Source organism: Mandrillus leucophaeus, unplaced genomic scaffold (assembly GCF_000951045.1).
Source record: "Mandrillus leucophaeus isolate KB7577 unplaced genomic scaffold, Mleu.le_1.0 Scaffold106, whole genome shotgun sequence".
Lineage (NCBI taxonomy): Eukaryota > Metazoa > Chordata > Mammalia > Primates > Cercopithecidae > Mandrillus > Mandrillus leucophaeus.
The window spans coordinates 1,547,757-1,562,372 of record NW_012098765.1 but is presented as its reverse complement, the minus strand read 5'-3'; the positions used below and the strand labels follow the sequence as shown (position 1 = coordinate 1,562,372).

Here is a 14,616-nt window from a genome sequence, read left to right as displayed (position 1 = left end):
TTTTGCAGGGATGTTGACTTTTACTTACACTGGGACAGGAGCCGTGGGTGGGGAGGAGTCTGCTCCTCCTTGGCCTGGCTCACCTCTTCATGGAATCCGCAGGTCTCCCTGTAGGTAACAGATTGGGCAGTGTGTGAAGGGCTAGTAAGGAGGCTGCTCGGTAACTTGGGCTTGACAAGGGTGGTGCTGAGGAGGAGGTGAGAGGGGTCAGGTTCTGAAGGTGGAGCAGATGTGGGGAATGGTGGGAAGTCTTGTTGGAGATGATGCTGGAGTCTTCAGCCTGAGCAGTTAGTTGGAAGGGTGGAGCTGCTCTCAGCTGAGCGGGAGGAGACCTGGATGGGCAGATGCTGGGGGCATCAGGAGCTCAGGTGTTTTCTTTCCCCTTGAAGCCTGGTGACCGCTGGCCTGAGCCTCAGAGCCCTGGGTCATGTGAGGGTGAATGAGTGTGAGTGAGTGCGTGTAAGTCTTCGCCCCTGCTCACCACCCTCTCATCCCCTGCAGCGGTGGGGGCAGCCTACGCAGCCAAGCGGGCCAATGCCAACAGGGTCGTCATCTGTTACTTCGGTGAGGGGGCGGCCAGCGAGGGGGATGCCCACGCCGGCTTCAACTTCGCGGCCACACTTGAGTGCCCCATCATCTTCTTCTGCCGGAACAATGGCTACGCCATCTCCACGCCCACCTCCGAGCAGTATCGAGGCGATGGCATTGGTATGGACTCTACTGGCTGCTCCCCGCCCCGCCGGGATCATCTCCTTCCCTCCCCCATCCCCTCACCTTCCTGCCACCCCTGCCCTCCTTCCTGGTCCTTCCTGTGTCCTGTGGTGTCTCGCACTTGGTCAGCCACAAGAGTCGAGGTCCTGAGCACTCAGCCTTGCTCTCTCTGTCCTCTCCCTGCTCATCCCCTTGGCCTCGTGCATGTTCCTCATCTCAGCCCTGGCCTGACCTGCCTTCTCTGTGTCCCCACAGCGGCACGAGGCCCCGGGTATGGCATCATGTCAATCCGCGTGGATGGTAATGATGTGTTTGCTGTGTACAACGCCACAAAGGAGGCCCGACGGCGCGCTGTGGCAGAGAACCAGCCCTTCCTCATCGAGGCCATGACCTACAGGTACCCGCCGCTCCCCCATCAGCACCCCCACAGCGCTGACAGCCACTGTAGCATCTTCCTCATATCGATCACTGTCTCCAAAACATGGCCTTATCACCTGATGTTGCATTTCCCCTTGCCTTGATTCCGTTTCCACTCCTCCTTCCCTAGTCCATCCCCCAGCCTCCCTCCTGACCCCCACTCCAGGGAGCCCCACACTGACCTGGGGCCTTTTGCCCCTATGCAGGATCGGGCACCACAGCACCAGTGACGACAGTTCGGCGTACCGCTCGGTGGACGAAGTCAATTACTGGGACAAGCAGGACCACCCCATCTCCCGGCTGCGGCACTACCTGCTGAGCCAAGGCTGGTGGGATGAGGAGCAGGAGAAGGCCTGGAGGAAGCAGTCCCGCAAGAAGGTGAGGGCACCCCGCCCGGGAGGGTGTGCTGGGGGCTGCTGTGGCCTGCAGAGCTCGGGAAGGATTTGCGGGACACCGAACTGGGAGGCTCAGGGATAACCCCAGTGATGTCTCAGATGTGGCCTGTGGAGCCAGGCTGTTGGGGCCATGTGTGTCCTGGCTCTGTGTCCTCGGCACGTTGCCCTCCACTTCCTTGTCTTTGAAGGGGGATGCTGGTGGTGCCCATTTCAGAAACTGGTTTGAGGCTGGGCCTGGTAGCTCATGCCTGTAATCCCAGCACTTTGGGAGGCCGAGGTGGCAGATCACTTGAGGTCAGGAGCTCGAGAACAGCCTGGCCAACATGGTCAAATCCTGTCTCTACTAAAAATACAAAAATCAGGGCTGGGCACGGTGGCTCATGCGTTTAATCTCAGCACTTTGGGAGGCCAAGGCGGACGGATCACCTGAAGTTAGGAGTCTGAGACCAGCCTGGCCAAGATGGTGAAACCTTGTCTCTAATAAAAATACAAAAATGAGCCGGGCATGGTGGCGGGTGCCTGTAATCCCAGCTACTCGGGAGGCTGAGGCAGGAGAATTGCTTGAACCTGGGAAGCAGAGGTTGTAGTTAGCTGAAATCGTACCATTGCACTCCAACCTGGGCGACAACAGTGAGACTCCATCTCAAAAAAAAAAAAAAGAAAGAAAAAAAAGCCAGGTGTGGTGATGTGCACCTGTAGTCCCAGCTACTGGGGAAGGTGAAGCAGGAGAATCACTTGAACCTGGGAGGCGGAACTTGCAGTGATCCGAGATGGTGCCACTGCACTCCAGCCTGGGCAACAGAGTGAGACTATCTCTTAAAAAAAAAAAAAAAAAAAAAGAAGAAGCTGGTTTGAGGAGTAGGTGGCGAACCGTGTGCGGTGTACGTGCCCTGCCCAGAATCAGTGTGCCACCTTCCCTGGCCTGGTCATTAGGAGCCAGGAGCCTTGCAACCCAGCGGTGAGGGCAGCACCCAGCATAGGGCAGCACTGTGCGTCCAATCCCTGCCTTTCTCTGTGCCTCAGTTTCCTCATTGCTCAGCTGCCTACCTCTTAGGGCTGCTGAAAGCCTTAAATGAATCCACACGCTTGCATAGCACCTGATCCCTGCTAGGATTTGGGGTTTTTCGTTACACCTCTGCTAGGATGATCATTTCCATTGTCCAGGTGGGAACACAAAGGCTTGGAGTGGTTAACTCCTTGCCGAGGCCCCGCAGGAGGAGGCAGGGCCCTGCATGGGAGGCCGGCTGCCTGCCCACTGCCCCATGTCCCCACAGGTGATGGAGGCCTTTGAACAGGCAGAGCGGAAGCCCAAACCCAACCCCAACCTGCTCTTCTCAGATGTGTATCAGGAGATGCCCGCCCAGCTCCGCAAGCAGCAGGAGTCCCTGGCCCGCCACCTGCAGACCTACGGGGAGCACTACCCACTGGAGCACTTTGATAAGTGAGGCCTGCTCAGCCCACCCCCACCCGCCTTCAGCTACCCCGAGAGGTAGCCCACTCTAAGGGGAGCAGGGGGACCTGGCAGCACACTACCCTCTTCCCCAGTCAGCTCCCTCTAAAACACTCGGCGGCCCGGGCGGCTGCCGCTCTTCACCCCTGCTCCTCCAGGCTGTTACATTGTCGGGGGATAGTATCTGCTGCAGTTGCTGGGGCTCCGTCAGCCCTCTTTTCACCTGTTGTTACAGTGCCTTCTCCCAGGGGCTGGGTGAGGGGGTGTACAGGACTAGAAGCCCCTCTGGGTATGGGGTGGACATGGCAGGTCAGCCTGTGGAACTTGTGCAGGTGCGAGTGGCCAGCAGAGGTCACGAATAAACTGCATCTCTGCGCCTGGCTCTCTACCACCTCTGGTCTCTACCACTTCTGGAGTTTGGGGGTGATTTGAGGCCACCCCCAGCTTCTCCACCTTAGATAAATAAGGTCAAGGCCCTTGAGATACCTACTTCCCCCGGAAGCTTTCGCAAGCTGGAAGGTTAGCTCCAGCAGACAGGATGGGGGTGGGGGGATCCTTCAGAGATGGTCTCCTGCTCTCTCACAGAATGGGGCAAACCTGCTGTCCAGCAGAGTAACAGGGAGCCCAGCAGAGCTAGCCCTGCCCAGCAAGGGTGCAGGGGAGCGTCCAGGATGAAGGTCAGGGTGTGGCCTAGCCCTGCTCCCCACCACTCCAGGGCCCCACAGTGAAAAAACAACCCCAGGCCTCAGAGTGGGGAGTGCATGTTTTTCAAACACAAAAGTAGGCAAAAACAGCCCACCAGCCCATCTTTCCTGCCCAGGACCCTGGCTGGGGAGGCCAAGGAGTGGCTTAAGTTGTCCAGCTTCTAGGCCCTCCTCCCTCCCATCAAGACCTGGAAGGAGGGGCTGAGCCAGGGGCAGGCCCCAGAGGCCCAGGCCAGGGCCCGGGCCAGGTCAGCACCTCCGCCCTCCCCACCGAGAGTCAGCACTGGAGCCTTGGGTCTTGCAGTTGTTTCCAGAGCCGAATGCTGGCCTGAGGGCCCAGGGGCCGTACTAGCAGCAGGTTGCGGAAAGCGCAGTGGTCCGCAGTGCGGTCTGCTGGCCAGGCTGTGAGGAAGCCTGGGTGGGCCTGGGGCACCAGGCCCAGGGCTCGGATGCAAAGGCCAGTGTAGACGTCCTCAATGGGGAAGGGTGCCACACGGGCTGCCGCCTGCAGTAGCCAGGGTGCCAGGCGCCCGGCAATGACGTAGCCACCCCCGCTTGCATAGGCTGGGTAGCCACCTTTGAAGAAGGACTCGGGCACGTAAAAGGGTCCTCCTGGCTTCCGGAGAGGCATGGCCTGCGTAAAGACCTCACCCAGGTAGAGGTTTCGGGCCGAGGCAGGTGGCAGGGCCCGCAGGTGAGCCAGCAGGGCAGGGGTGTGCACAAAGGCATCATCCTGGGCTCGCAGGACAAAACTCACGGCGGGGCAGTGGCGGCCCAGCCAGGCCAGCAGCAGCAGGTCTTTGAGCGTCTGGTTGAATGGGACGTCGAGGAAGTCCCAGAGCAGCAGGTCACTGTAGCGACGGCTCTCCCAGGCCACTAGTGAGTCTAGGTCAGGCCCCGCCTCACCCACCGGAGACCCTAGCAGGAAGAGCAGCCGGATCCCTGGAGCTGGACTGCCCCACGTCTCCCTCACGGCCTGTCGTTCTGCAAAGCGCCCTGGTTCTGACTTGATGGCCAACAGCAGGTAGGGGACATCAGTATCCGAGCAGCTGGAGACTTGGCCGCCACCACCTCCAGGCAGCCACTGTGGGAAGCTCCGGCAGGCTGCTGACAGCAGGAAACGGCGGAGGTCCTTGGGGTAGGAGGTGAAGTCAGGGATCTCGGCGGCAGCGGCTGCCCCCCAAGCCTGGCAGCCCCCCGTTTCAGTGCTGTCCCCACTGGGCAGGGACCCCAGCCGCCACTGCTGCTGGTTCCAGTAAGCGAAGGGCAGCGGGCCAGTCTGGCCCAGGCGGGCGGAGAGGTTGGCAGGTAGGGTGGGCTCAGGGTTGGCTGGTGTGGGGCCTGGCGGGGTGCCCCGAGGGCTGGGGTAGGCCTTGCTGAGCCGGGACTCGGATGTCCACTCGATGTACACTTTGAGGCCCAGGAGTGTGAGCAGTGCTGACAGGCAGAGAAGGCACTTGGGGCAGCGCATGACCTGGCCCAGGGAAGGGGCGGCCGCGGGAGCTACAAGGGAGCCACAGGGGAGCCACGGAGGCCATTGGGGTGTGGGGATGGGCCTCCAGAGAGGGCCCAGCCAGGCCCCAGGCAGACAGCCTCACAATCTCCCATAGTCCCTGCCAACCCCCGTAACAGCTTCTCTCAGTCCCAGATCCTAAACAGCTCCCCTGACCCAGGGACCCCGTTGGTCCTTATTCCTAGACCTAGGAATCCCCCATTCCAATCCCATTCCAGCACCCTGTTCTTCCCACTCCGTCCAAATGTTTCCACCTTCCTAAGAGCCCAAGGGTCTACCCCTTCCCTGTCTCCATCCAGGACAAGGGACCCTGCCGCCTATCTCCTCCCTCTCCCTCCATTTATCGCCCTCACCAGGAAATCAGGAGCACGATTCCTAGCTCCCTGGGGTTAGAAACCCAGCCTGCCTCCCGCAACATCCCCACCCCAGGGACAGGGGAACCAGGGATCCCACGCCTTTTTACCTCTGGCTCTGGCTCCCACCAGCTCCGGGTGCTGGCCTCAGGTCAGGCCTCCCTCAGCTCCCTCTGATCTGCCTGCCCCAGCCCCTGCGTTGTCGACCGGCCAGGCCCAGCCCTGCCCAGCCAGTCCAGAGGGGCGAGGAGGGGAGCGGAGCGGGAGCAGGGAGGGCCCCAGGGGCCGGGGCGGGGCTGAGGCAGAAGGGAGGGAGGGAGGGAGGGAGGAGGGCAGGAGGCCGACCTGAGAGATGGAGCTCTGGCGTGTTAGGGCTGGTTTCTGGTAAGACAGCTGGGAAGGGTGCAGGGGGCAGCCACAGAAACAAGACGGGGGCGTTGCGAGGCCTAGGAGGGGAGAACCAGGGCCTGGGGAGGGAGGGGGTACCAGGGAGGGTGAGACTGAGGGCTGGGCCTGGGCTGGGGAGTGTCAGAGTGACCAGGGTGAGGCAGGGTCCCACTGAGGCAGAGTTGGGGAGGCTGAGAGGCTGGCACCCGGCGGCGCCCATGGCCAGGAGGCGGCAGTGAATGTGCTGAGTGGGAAGGGATCGGCGGGCCCGCCAGAGAGAGGGATGTTTGTTGTCGCTGCCCAGTCAGGGTGGTGGGGGGAGGGGCTGGTGAGGGGGAGGAGAGACAGAGACATTGTGGAGAGGGAAGGGACGGCCCGGGAGCAGAGAGGAGAACTGGGGTGAGACAGGCGATGGAGAGAGCTGAGGGGGAGAGAGAGGACAGGAAAAGTGGGAAGGTGGCCAGGAGGGAGAGGGGGAGGGAAATGGAGATCCGAGAAAGATAAGGGGTTGCGGAAGCCCTGTGGGGTGCTCACAGGGGAAAGAGAGGTTGAGAGAGGCAGATGGAGGGCAGAGGGGAGGGACTCAGGCTTCTGAGCCAGACCCGGGGAGTGAGTGGCGGAGAGGGAGCCAAGGGGAAGAACAGGAGAGGAAAAGACTGGAGCTTCAAGGGCAATAGAGGGTGACAGGGTGGGGCCCACAGGGAACCGGGAGCTAAGCTGACCCCCTGTACCTCCTCCATCCTAAGCTGACCCCTGTACCCCCTCCACCCGGGCTGCCTGCCAGCAGGGTGGGAATCCGTTCCTACCTTACCCCCAACCTCCAGCCCTGGAGCCAGCCTCGCCCTGGGCCCCGCCCCTCCCCCAGGGGCGCTGTGACTCTGGGAACACTCACATCCAGCTCCCTGGGGTAGGAGAGGGTGTCTGCCTGTGTTTGCGTCCCTGCCCTCCAGAGGTCCCTGCTGTTGGTACTGCATCAGCTCTCTGAAGACCTCCCAAGACATGGGGTGGGACTAAGGGGCTCCCACTAAGCCTGGGCTGACCCCTTCACTCCACCCTCATTTTGGGGCAGGCCTGTCCCCATCATGGCAGGAACCCAGTCTGTCAGCAGCAGCAGTTGATCTGTCCAGCCCTGATTTCCTCCCCCCAGGTTTGAATAATGGAGCCTGTGGGAACAGCTGGAGGAAGAGAGTAGGGAGGAAGTGGTGAATGTTAATGGAATAATAGCTGGAGTGGGAAATGACAGCTAGGGGCTGGGGGCAGGAGCCCGAGCACCTCTTGAGGGAGTCTGCAAGTTCACTCTACCCTGGGGCTGGGAGAGAGGGACTCCAGACCCCTGAGCTCATCTAGCTTCTGGGGGCAGGGGGTGCTGCTCTTCCTGGAAGCATTAGGAAGCTTCGGAGAGTGCCTTTCTTTTTGCCTTTGCCATGTGCCTCAGTCTGGGTCCAATCAGGAGAGAGAAACCACACAGGAATGGGAATAGGGAAAGTTCAATATACAGAATGATTAACTCTACCATGGGATTGGCCAGTAAGGGGTGCCTTCTTGGGGAACATGGTTGGAGGGTGGACATGCTGGTGGAACATGATCATTCCAATCCAACACTTCCATCTCCCCAAGCCTTGGGACTCCCCTCATCCATCTTACGCTAGGGCAGTTCTGGTCTCTCTGCCTCATTAACTTTAGGCCACTGTTGGATCCAAGTTCCGGTTAGGTACCCAAGCAAGCTATTAGAACCATGTCCAGCTGCACAAGGTAACCCATGAAATCCAGAAGCTCTAGAAAGCACACTCATGCCAGTAAATTTGGCCTGAGCTAGTGTTACATCCACCCTCATTGGTGTCACATCCTTAAAATCCACTTCTGCATGCATTCCCCAAGTTTCTGACTCTGTATTATTTGCGAAGTCTTGTCATTCTCATCGTGTAAAAGCTGGCACCTGTCCACCTGGAGCAAGCTGATTTGACCCTAGGTATTTATGGGTCTAGAGGCAGCAAGGGGCGCTTGTGGTGAGTCTTAAGAAGAAAGGGGTGTATCCATTATTTCTGTGTAAGAGCTGGCCATGAGAAAAAAAAACTGGAGTGGGACAGTGGCTCACTCCTATAATCCCAGTACTCTGGGAGGCCAAGAGGGGAGGATCACTTGAGCCCAGGAGTTTGAGACCAGCCTGGGCAACATAGTGAGATCTTATCTCTAATTAAGGAAAAAAAAAAAAAAGAATGGACAACCACTTTCAAGGTGTCTGCCCCTGGTGAGGTCATCACAAGGTTTCTTCTTTTTTTTTTTTTTTTGAGACGGAGTCTCACTCTGTCACCCAGGCTGGAGTGCAGTGGTGTGATCTCCGCTCACTGCAAGCTCTGCCTCCCAGATTCACACCATTCTCCTGCCTCAGCCTCCCGAGTGGCTGGGACTACAGGCGCCTACCACCATGCCCGGCTAATTTTTTTGTATTTTTAGAAGAGATGGGGTTTCATCGTGTTAGCCAGGATGGTCTTGATCTCCTGACCTCATGATCTGCCCGCCTTGGCCTCTCAAAGTGCTGGGATTATAGGCATGAGCCACCGCGCCCGGCCTCTTTTTTTTTTTTTTTGAGATAGAGTCTTGCACTGTTGCCCAGGCTGGTGTGCAGTGGTGTGATCTCAGCTCACTGCAACCTCTCTGCCTCCTGGGTTTAAGTAATCCTCCTCCTCGGGAGGGTTCAGCCTCCCAAGTAACTAGGATTACAGGCACCCGCCACCACGCCCAGCTAATTTTTTTGTATTTTTAGTAGAGATGGGGTTTTACTATGTTGGCCAGGCTGGTTTTGAACTTCTGACCTCATGATCCACCTTCCTTGGCCTCCTGAAGTGCTGGGATTACAGGCGTGAGCCCCTGCGCCGGGTCACATCACAGGGTTTCTAAGCAAAGGAAGGCTGGTAGGTTTCTCAGACACTGATAAGTGACTCGCTTGAAGTGACTTGGGGGTTCAAGATTGTCTGTTTACTCTGGGTCCAATTAGATGACCCCATTCCAAAGAAGTAAAAACTTTTGGGCCGGGCATGGTGGCTCGTACCTGTAATCCCAGCACTTTGGGAGGCTGAGGCAGGCGGATCACCTGAGGCCAGGAGTTTGAGAACAGCGTGGCCAGCATGGCAAAATGCTGTCTCTACTAAAAATACAAAAATTGGCTTGGTGTGGTGGTGCGCGCCTGTAATCCCAGCTACTTGGGAAGCTAAGGCAGGAGAATCACTTGAAACCAGGAGGTGGAGGTTGCAGTGAGCGAAGAGATCGCACTACTGCAGTCCAGCCTAGGCGACATAGCGAGACTCTGTCTCAAAAACAAAAAAACAAAAAACAAAAATTTGGGGGCTGTCATGGAAGCTGTCTAGTTCTCAGACTGTGACTTGAGCTGAGTTAGCAGAGCCACGCTTGTCACTGTCTGTGGGCACTCAGGGGCACTCTGGAGAATCCATCCAATACCCTGGTCTTTAGAATTGTCACAACTACCACAGCTGTTGAGCGCAGCAGCCACGGGGGTCCCAAGGCACGTGCCTCATCTCTGTCAACCACAGGCGCTTGTGGGATTATGATGCCATTGCATGCAGTGGGCCTCTGGCATCTGGTTTCCCATCAGCAAGAGCTCAGCACTGCGCCCAAGCCCAAAGGCACAACCAAACCAATCCTGGAATCCTATCTTAATAGTCTATTCCTGGGACACTCCAGGTATCAACTCTGTATTCATTAGGATGCAGTCAGGAGAGAAAAACCACAGAGTAACTTGAACAGGGAAAGTTTAATATAGAGAATTACTGGCTTTAACAGTGAACTGGAATAATGAGGGCTTCACTGGTGAAATGCTTCTGAATTGACTGGAAATCCATCTGGGGTGCTGGGGAATGTTATTCCCAGAGAGGTGCCTCAGTGGAGGTGCTGTGTCTCCTACGCAACTTCTGGGGGCTGGAGGGTGCCAAGGGCAGCTGCTGACCGCCTGGTGCTTCAGGAGCTGGGTGCTGGGGAAGCCACACGTACCGCGGGGTCCAGAGGCAGAAGCACAACCAACAGGAACCAGGAAGGAGGCGCCTTTCCTCCTGTAATGCCTGTTTGGTGCCCTCTACTGACAAAGCTTATCCCCCTTCTAAAGAAACGCAGACCAAAAAAGCTGAATTTGGAATATAAAGTCAATAAATCCATAACCAGCAATACCATGGGGCCTGGGGGTGTGCTGGCCTTTAGTGAGTGGGGCAAAGGATGCTGCACATCCTATAGTGAGCAGAGAGGCCCTGTATGGGGGAGAACCATCCCTGTAAAGTGTCAGTAGCAGCTCCTGTGTCAGTCAGGGTCACTGCAAGAAATGGCAGTGCACTCACATAAGGACAGTTTGAGAAGAGTCTCTTGACAAGGTGAGTGTGGCTCTCTGCAGCTACTGACAGCCTGAGACTTTACCTCCCCAGGCCTGAAGAGGGGCATGGAAAGGGCTGTCTGAAAGAGTGACAGGAGCTGTGACCTTTAGCCAAGGGCAGTCAGGAATAAATACTGGGACTTCATGCTCTCTCCCTGTGATTGGCCAGCACCATTCTCCCACCCCCATGTTGAGTGAAGACAAATGGAAGCCAGAAGTGTGGCGAGCTACCAGACATTCCATGCAGCCCGCTGAGAAGCCACTCGAGTGGGGACAGGGCTGAAGGCTAGGCAGGGACAGGGCTGGCTGTGTCCTGAGGCTGCTCCTCTGGCCCCAACTTCAGGCCCTCAGCCCAGTCGACCCCCACAACCTGGCAATTGGGCAGCATCTCCTCCACCAAGATCTGAGTGAGGCCTGGGTTGGACACGGCAGGGAGGTCCGAGATGTCCAGCCTGCGGAGGTTCCTGAAAAAGGGGGAGAAGGACAGGAAGCCAGTGTAAGGACTGTGTGTGTGTGTATAGGGAGGTACTGGCCCCAAATTTCAACCTTAGCTTCCTCAAATAAAATCTTTATAGCTGTCCAGACACACGAAGCCCAGTGTGTTAACTGCAAATATGCAACTCTAGCTCCTACTGTTCTGCAACAGCATCGATATCATAGAGTTTTGACTAAAACAAAAAGGAAGAAAAACCAGGAGTCATTTAATTCTTCCAGAGACTCACTGTGACTGCTCATCTACCACAAATACTCTAGGTCTGTGATGGAGGCAGGGGGATATGAGAACTGCCCAACACTGCTCCTCCCCACTTCCTCTCCTGAGTCTGTGTGAGGTGGGAGAGGTGCCTGCATACGGGGCCCAGCCTGAGCTGAGGTCTCACTGGAGGTGGTGGAGGCAGGCAAGGCCCCGTTCGGAGACGCGGGGACAACCAGCCAGGGAGAGCTCCTGCAACGAGTCGGCCAGTGGGTAGAGGCGGCTGAGACACCAGTCGTCCACGTGGGGGCAGCGCTGCAGCGACAAGGACTGGAGCTCCTTCAGGAGGACTGTGGTAGGGAGAGGGCAGGATGGCACCAGGAGCCTTTCTGGAGCCCATCACCAAAGGGAAAACGTGGAGGCCTGTCCCATCTCCACCCCACCGCACTCACGGAGGTTGTCCAGGCCCTCGTAGTTGATTTCACAGTCACTGGCATCCACAGCTTCGACAGGCACTTCCCGGAAATTCCAGAACTCTGGAGAGAAATGGCCATACTTATCTGGCCTGATCCACTCCTTGTCTCGAAACCTGGAAACGGGAGAGGGAGTGTCAGTAGGGCAGCCGAACCTGCCCCAGGCCTCCAGCCTCTTCGGAACCTTCCCCAGCCCTATATAATATGTATAGGTCACCCCTGACATAACTAACTCCATCTTAGAAAAAGACTCCATCTGGCTGTGCGCAGTGGCTCACGCCTGTAATCCCAGCACTTTGGGAGGCTGAGGCGGGAGAATCACTTGAGTTCAGGAGTTTGAGACCAACCTGGGCAACATAGTGAGACCTCGTCTCCACAAAAAAACACAAAAATTAGCTGGGCTTGGTGGCTTGCACCTGTGGTCTCAGCTACTTGGGAGGCTGAGGTGGGAGGATTGCTTGAACCCAGGAGGTCGAGGCTGTAGTGAGTTGTGATCATGCCACTGTGCTCTAGCCTGGGAGACACTGTCTCAAAAAATAAATAAAAAGGAATGTTTTGCCAATTTTACATACCTAGAAACTGAGGGTCAGCAAGATTACAGATAACATAATAGCAAAGAGGTAAATGCAAGAATCCTTGTAGATAGGCAAAAGTTACGGGACATTTTCAAACATGTATACTGTTTCTAAGGAAGTTGCCAGAGGAAGTGCTCAAACCAGATGGAGGGGTAGATGAAGTCTATGTGAACTGTCTTTTCCGAAAAAGAAAAAAAGCAAAGGAAAGAGAAAGGGAAGGAGAAAGGAGGCGGGGAAGGAGGAAAGAAAGAAAAACAGTATTGAGCACAGGCCAGGTGCTGCCAGTGGCTCATGCCTGTAATCCCCAGCAATTTGGGAGGCCGAGGTGGGTGGATCACTTGAGGTCAGGGGTTGGAGACCAGCCTGGCCAACACGGTGAAATCCTGTCTCTACCAAAAATACAAAAAATTAGCCAGGCATGGTGGTATGCGCCTATAATCCCAGGTACTTGGGAGGCTGAGGCAGGAGAACTGCTTGAACCCAGGAGGTTGCAGTGACCCGAGATTGTGCCATTGCACTCCAGCCTGGGCGACAGAGCAAGACTCTGTCTCAAAAAAAAAAAAAAAAAAAAAGTGAGCACATATGCATTGCTAGGCCTCTTACATCGCAAAATCACAGTCAATCTCTCACTCTCTCTGACAGGGTCTCACTGGGTAGCTGGGATTACAGGCATGCACCACCATGCCTGGGTAATTTTGTATTTTTGGTAGAGACGGGATTTCACTATGTTGCCAAGGCTGATCTTGAACTCCTGGCTTAAGTGCTGTACCTGCCTTGGCCTCTCAAAGTGCTTGGGACTACAGGCGTGAGCTACCACGCCCAGCCATTATTATTATTATTTTGAGACACAGTCTTGCTTTGTCGCCCATGCTGGAGTGCAGTGGCGCGATCTCGACTCACTGCAACCTCTGCCTCCCGGCTTCTAAGGGATTCTCCTGCCTCAGCCTCCTAAGTAGCTGGGATTAGAGGCGTGCGCCACCATGCCAAGCTAATTTTGTATTTTTAGTAGACAGGATTTCACCATGTTGGCTAGGTTGGTCTCGAACTCCTGACCTCAGATGATCCACCAGCCTTGGCCTCCCAAAGTGCTGGGATTACAGGTGTGAGCCACTGTGCCCTGCCTATTATTATTTTTTGTGACAAGGTCTCGCTCTATTGCCCAGGCTAGAGTTCAGTGGTGTGACTATAGCTCACTGTAGCCTCCTGGGTTGAAGCGATTCTCCTGCCTCAGCCTCCTGAGTAGTTGGGACCACAGGCATGTGCCACTGCACCTGGCTAATTTAAAATATTTTTTGTAGAGACAGGGTCTCACAAAACTGCTGAGGCTGGTCTCAAACTCCTGGCCTCAAGTGACCTTCCTGTCTCGACCTCCCAAAGTGCTGGGATTACAGACACGAGCCACTGTGCCCAGCTCCGTTCAGTCTTTTTTTTTTTTTTTTTTTTTTTTGTAGAAACAGGGCCCCAATGCGGTAGTGCAGTGGTGTAATCTCGGCTCACTGCAACCTCCGCCTTCTGGGTTCAAGCGATTCTCCTGCCTCAGCCTCCCCAGTAGCTGGGATTACAGGCGCCCGCCAACACACACCCAGCTAAGTTTTGTGTTTTTAGTAGAGACGGGGTTTTGCCATTTTGGCCAGGCTGCTCTCGAACTCCTGACCTTAGGTGATCCGCCCACCCTGGCCTCCCAAAGCGTTGGGATTACAGGCGTGAGCCACCATGCCTGGCCCCCATTCAGTCTTTATAGCAAAACTTGTAGGTTAGAAATGATCACCATCCCATTTTACACATGGCAAAACTGAAGCTCAGGAACAAGTCCCAAGCTACACAGCCAGAAGGTGGCAGAGACCAGGGGACTCTGAAGCCTGTGTGACTGCAGAGCCTGGACGTTAGAGAGATACCCCACCACCTGCCCCCAGCCCGTTCTAACACCTTAGCGGTCATACTTGACTGCGCCTCCTTGCTTCAGGATGAAAAAGGCACCTGCACTGTATGGACCATGTTGCTCCTCCAGCCAGGTGAAGGATCTGCAGAAAAAACGGTAGCTAAGGGTGAGGCATGGGGAGCACCACAGCCCTCACGATGCCCCAGTGCTGTTAAGAGGGGCAGAGTCCAGCAAACCAGGCATGCAGACAGAGTCAGGCTGAAAATATATATTGCCCACCTAGTAAGTGCTGGGCACTGGGGGCAAAGTGGTGACCAAGGCAGATAACATCCCTGCCCAGTCTGGAGATTAGTGCAGTAATCCAAGCCATTATACAGGGAGAAACAGGTAACAACCCAGGAAATAACAGCAAATTGCAAAGAATGTCAATTCCATGACTAAATAAAGCAGAGAGGCTGACTGGGAGGGGTGGGGAGCAGAGGGTTGGGGACGGTGGAGGCTGAGTTTGGGTGTTAATTGGAGGAGGTGACATTTGAGCAGAGATTTGAGTGGTGAGAAGGAACAGAGTATAAAGGCTCAGAGACTCAAATTAGGATGGCTGAATAAATAAGAAATAGGGATGTTGCCGGGCGCGGTGGCTCACACCTGTAATCCCAGCACTTTGGGAGGCTGAGGCGGGAGAATCACGAGGTC

General features: G+C 56.1%; 3 protein-coding genes across 8 annotated transcripts in view; 1 reads left to right on the top strand and 2 right to left on the bottom strand.

Moving 5' to 3' along the window:
- Positions 1-3,364, top strand: part of BCKDHA (branched chain keto acid dehydrogenase E1, alpha polypeptide) — a 37,244-nt gene extending 33,880 nt beyond the window's left edge. Inside the window, exons 6-9 of the mRNA XM_011983426.1 lie at positions 502-708; positions 967-1,108; positions 1,335-1,506; positions 2,798-3,364. Of these exons, the coding sequence (XP_011838816.1) occupies positions 502-708; positions 967-1,108; positions 1,335-1,506; positions 2,798-2,968 (692 nt within the window). The 3' untranslated portion in view covers positions 2,969-3,364. The remainder of the gene's footprint in view (positions 1-501; positions 709-966; positions 1,109-1,334; positions 1,507-2,797) is intronic.
- A 352-nt stretch (positions 3,365-3,716) lies between these two features.
- B3GNT8 (UDP-GlcNAc:betaGal beta-1,3-N-acetylglucosaminyltransferase 8) lies at positions 3,717-6,337 on the bottom strand. The gene is made up of 2 exons (XM_011983435.1): positions 5,654-6,337; positions 3,717-5,180 (listed from the first exon to the last, which is right to left on the bottom strand). Exon 2 carries the CDS (start codon positions 5,146-5,148, stop codon positions 3,955-3,957), a length of 1,194 nt encoding a protein of 397 aa, XP_011838825.1. The 5' UTR covers positions 5,149-5,180; positions 5,654-6,337; the 3' UTR covers positions 3,717-3,954.
- A 3,343-nt stretch (positions 6,338-9,680) lies between these two features.
- Positions 9,681-14,616, bottom strand: part of ATP5SL (ATP5S-like) — an 8,469-nt gene continuing 3,533 nt past the window's right edge. For 2 of the 6 annotated variants that reach the window (XM_011983456.1, XM_011983449.1), the window contains exons 3-6: positions 13,985-14,065; positions 11,449-11,585; positions 11,184-11,346; positions 9,681-10,769 (exon numbers count right to left, since the gene is read on the bottom strand). In XM_011983456.1, the coding sequence (XP_011838846.1) occupies positions 10,592-10,769; positions 11,184-11,346; positions 11,449-11,585; positions 13,985-14,065 (559 nt within the window). In that variant the 3' untranslated portion in view covers positions 9,681-10,591. The remainder of the gene's footprint in view (positions 10,770-11,183; positions 11,347-11,448; positions 11,586-13,984; positions 14,066-14,616) is intronic. The other 4 variants (XM_011983479.1, XM_011983470.1, XM_011983464.1 and 1 more) reach the window with 3 other exon arrangements.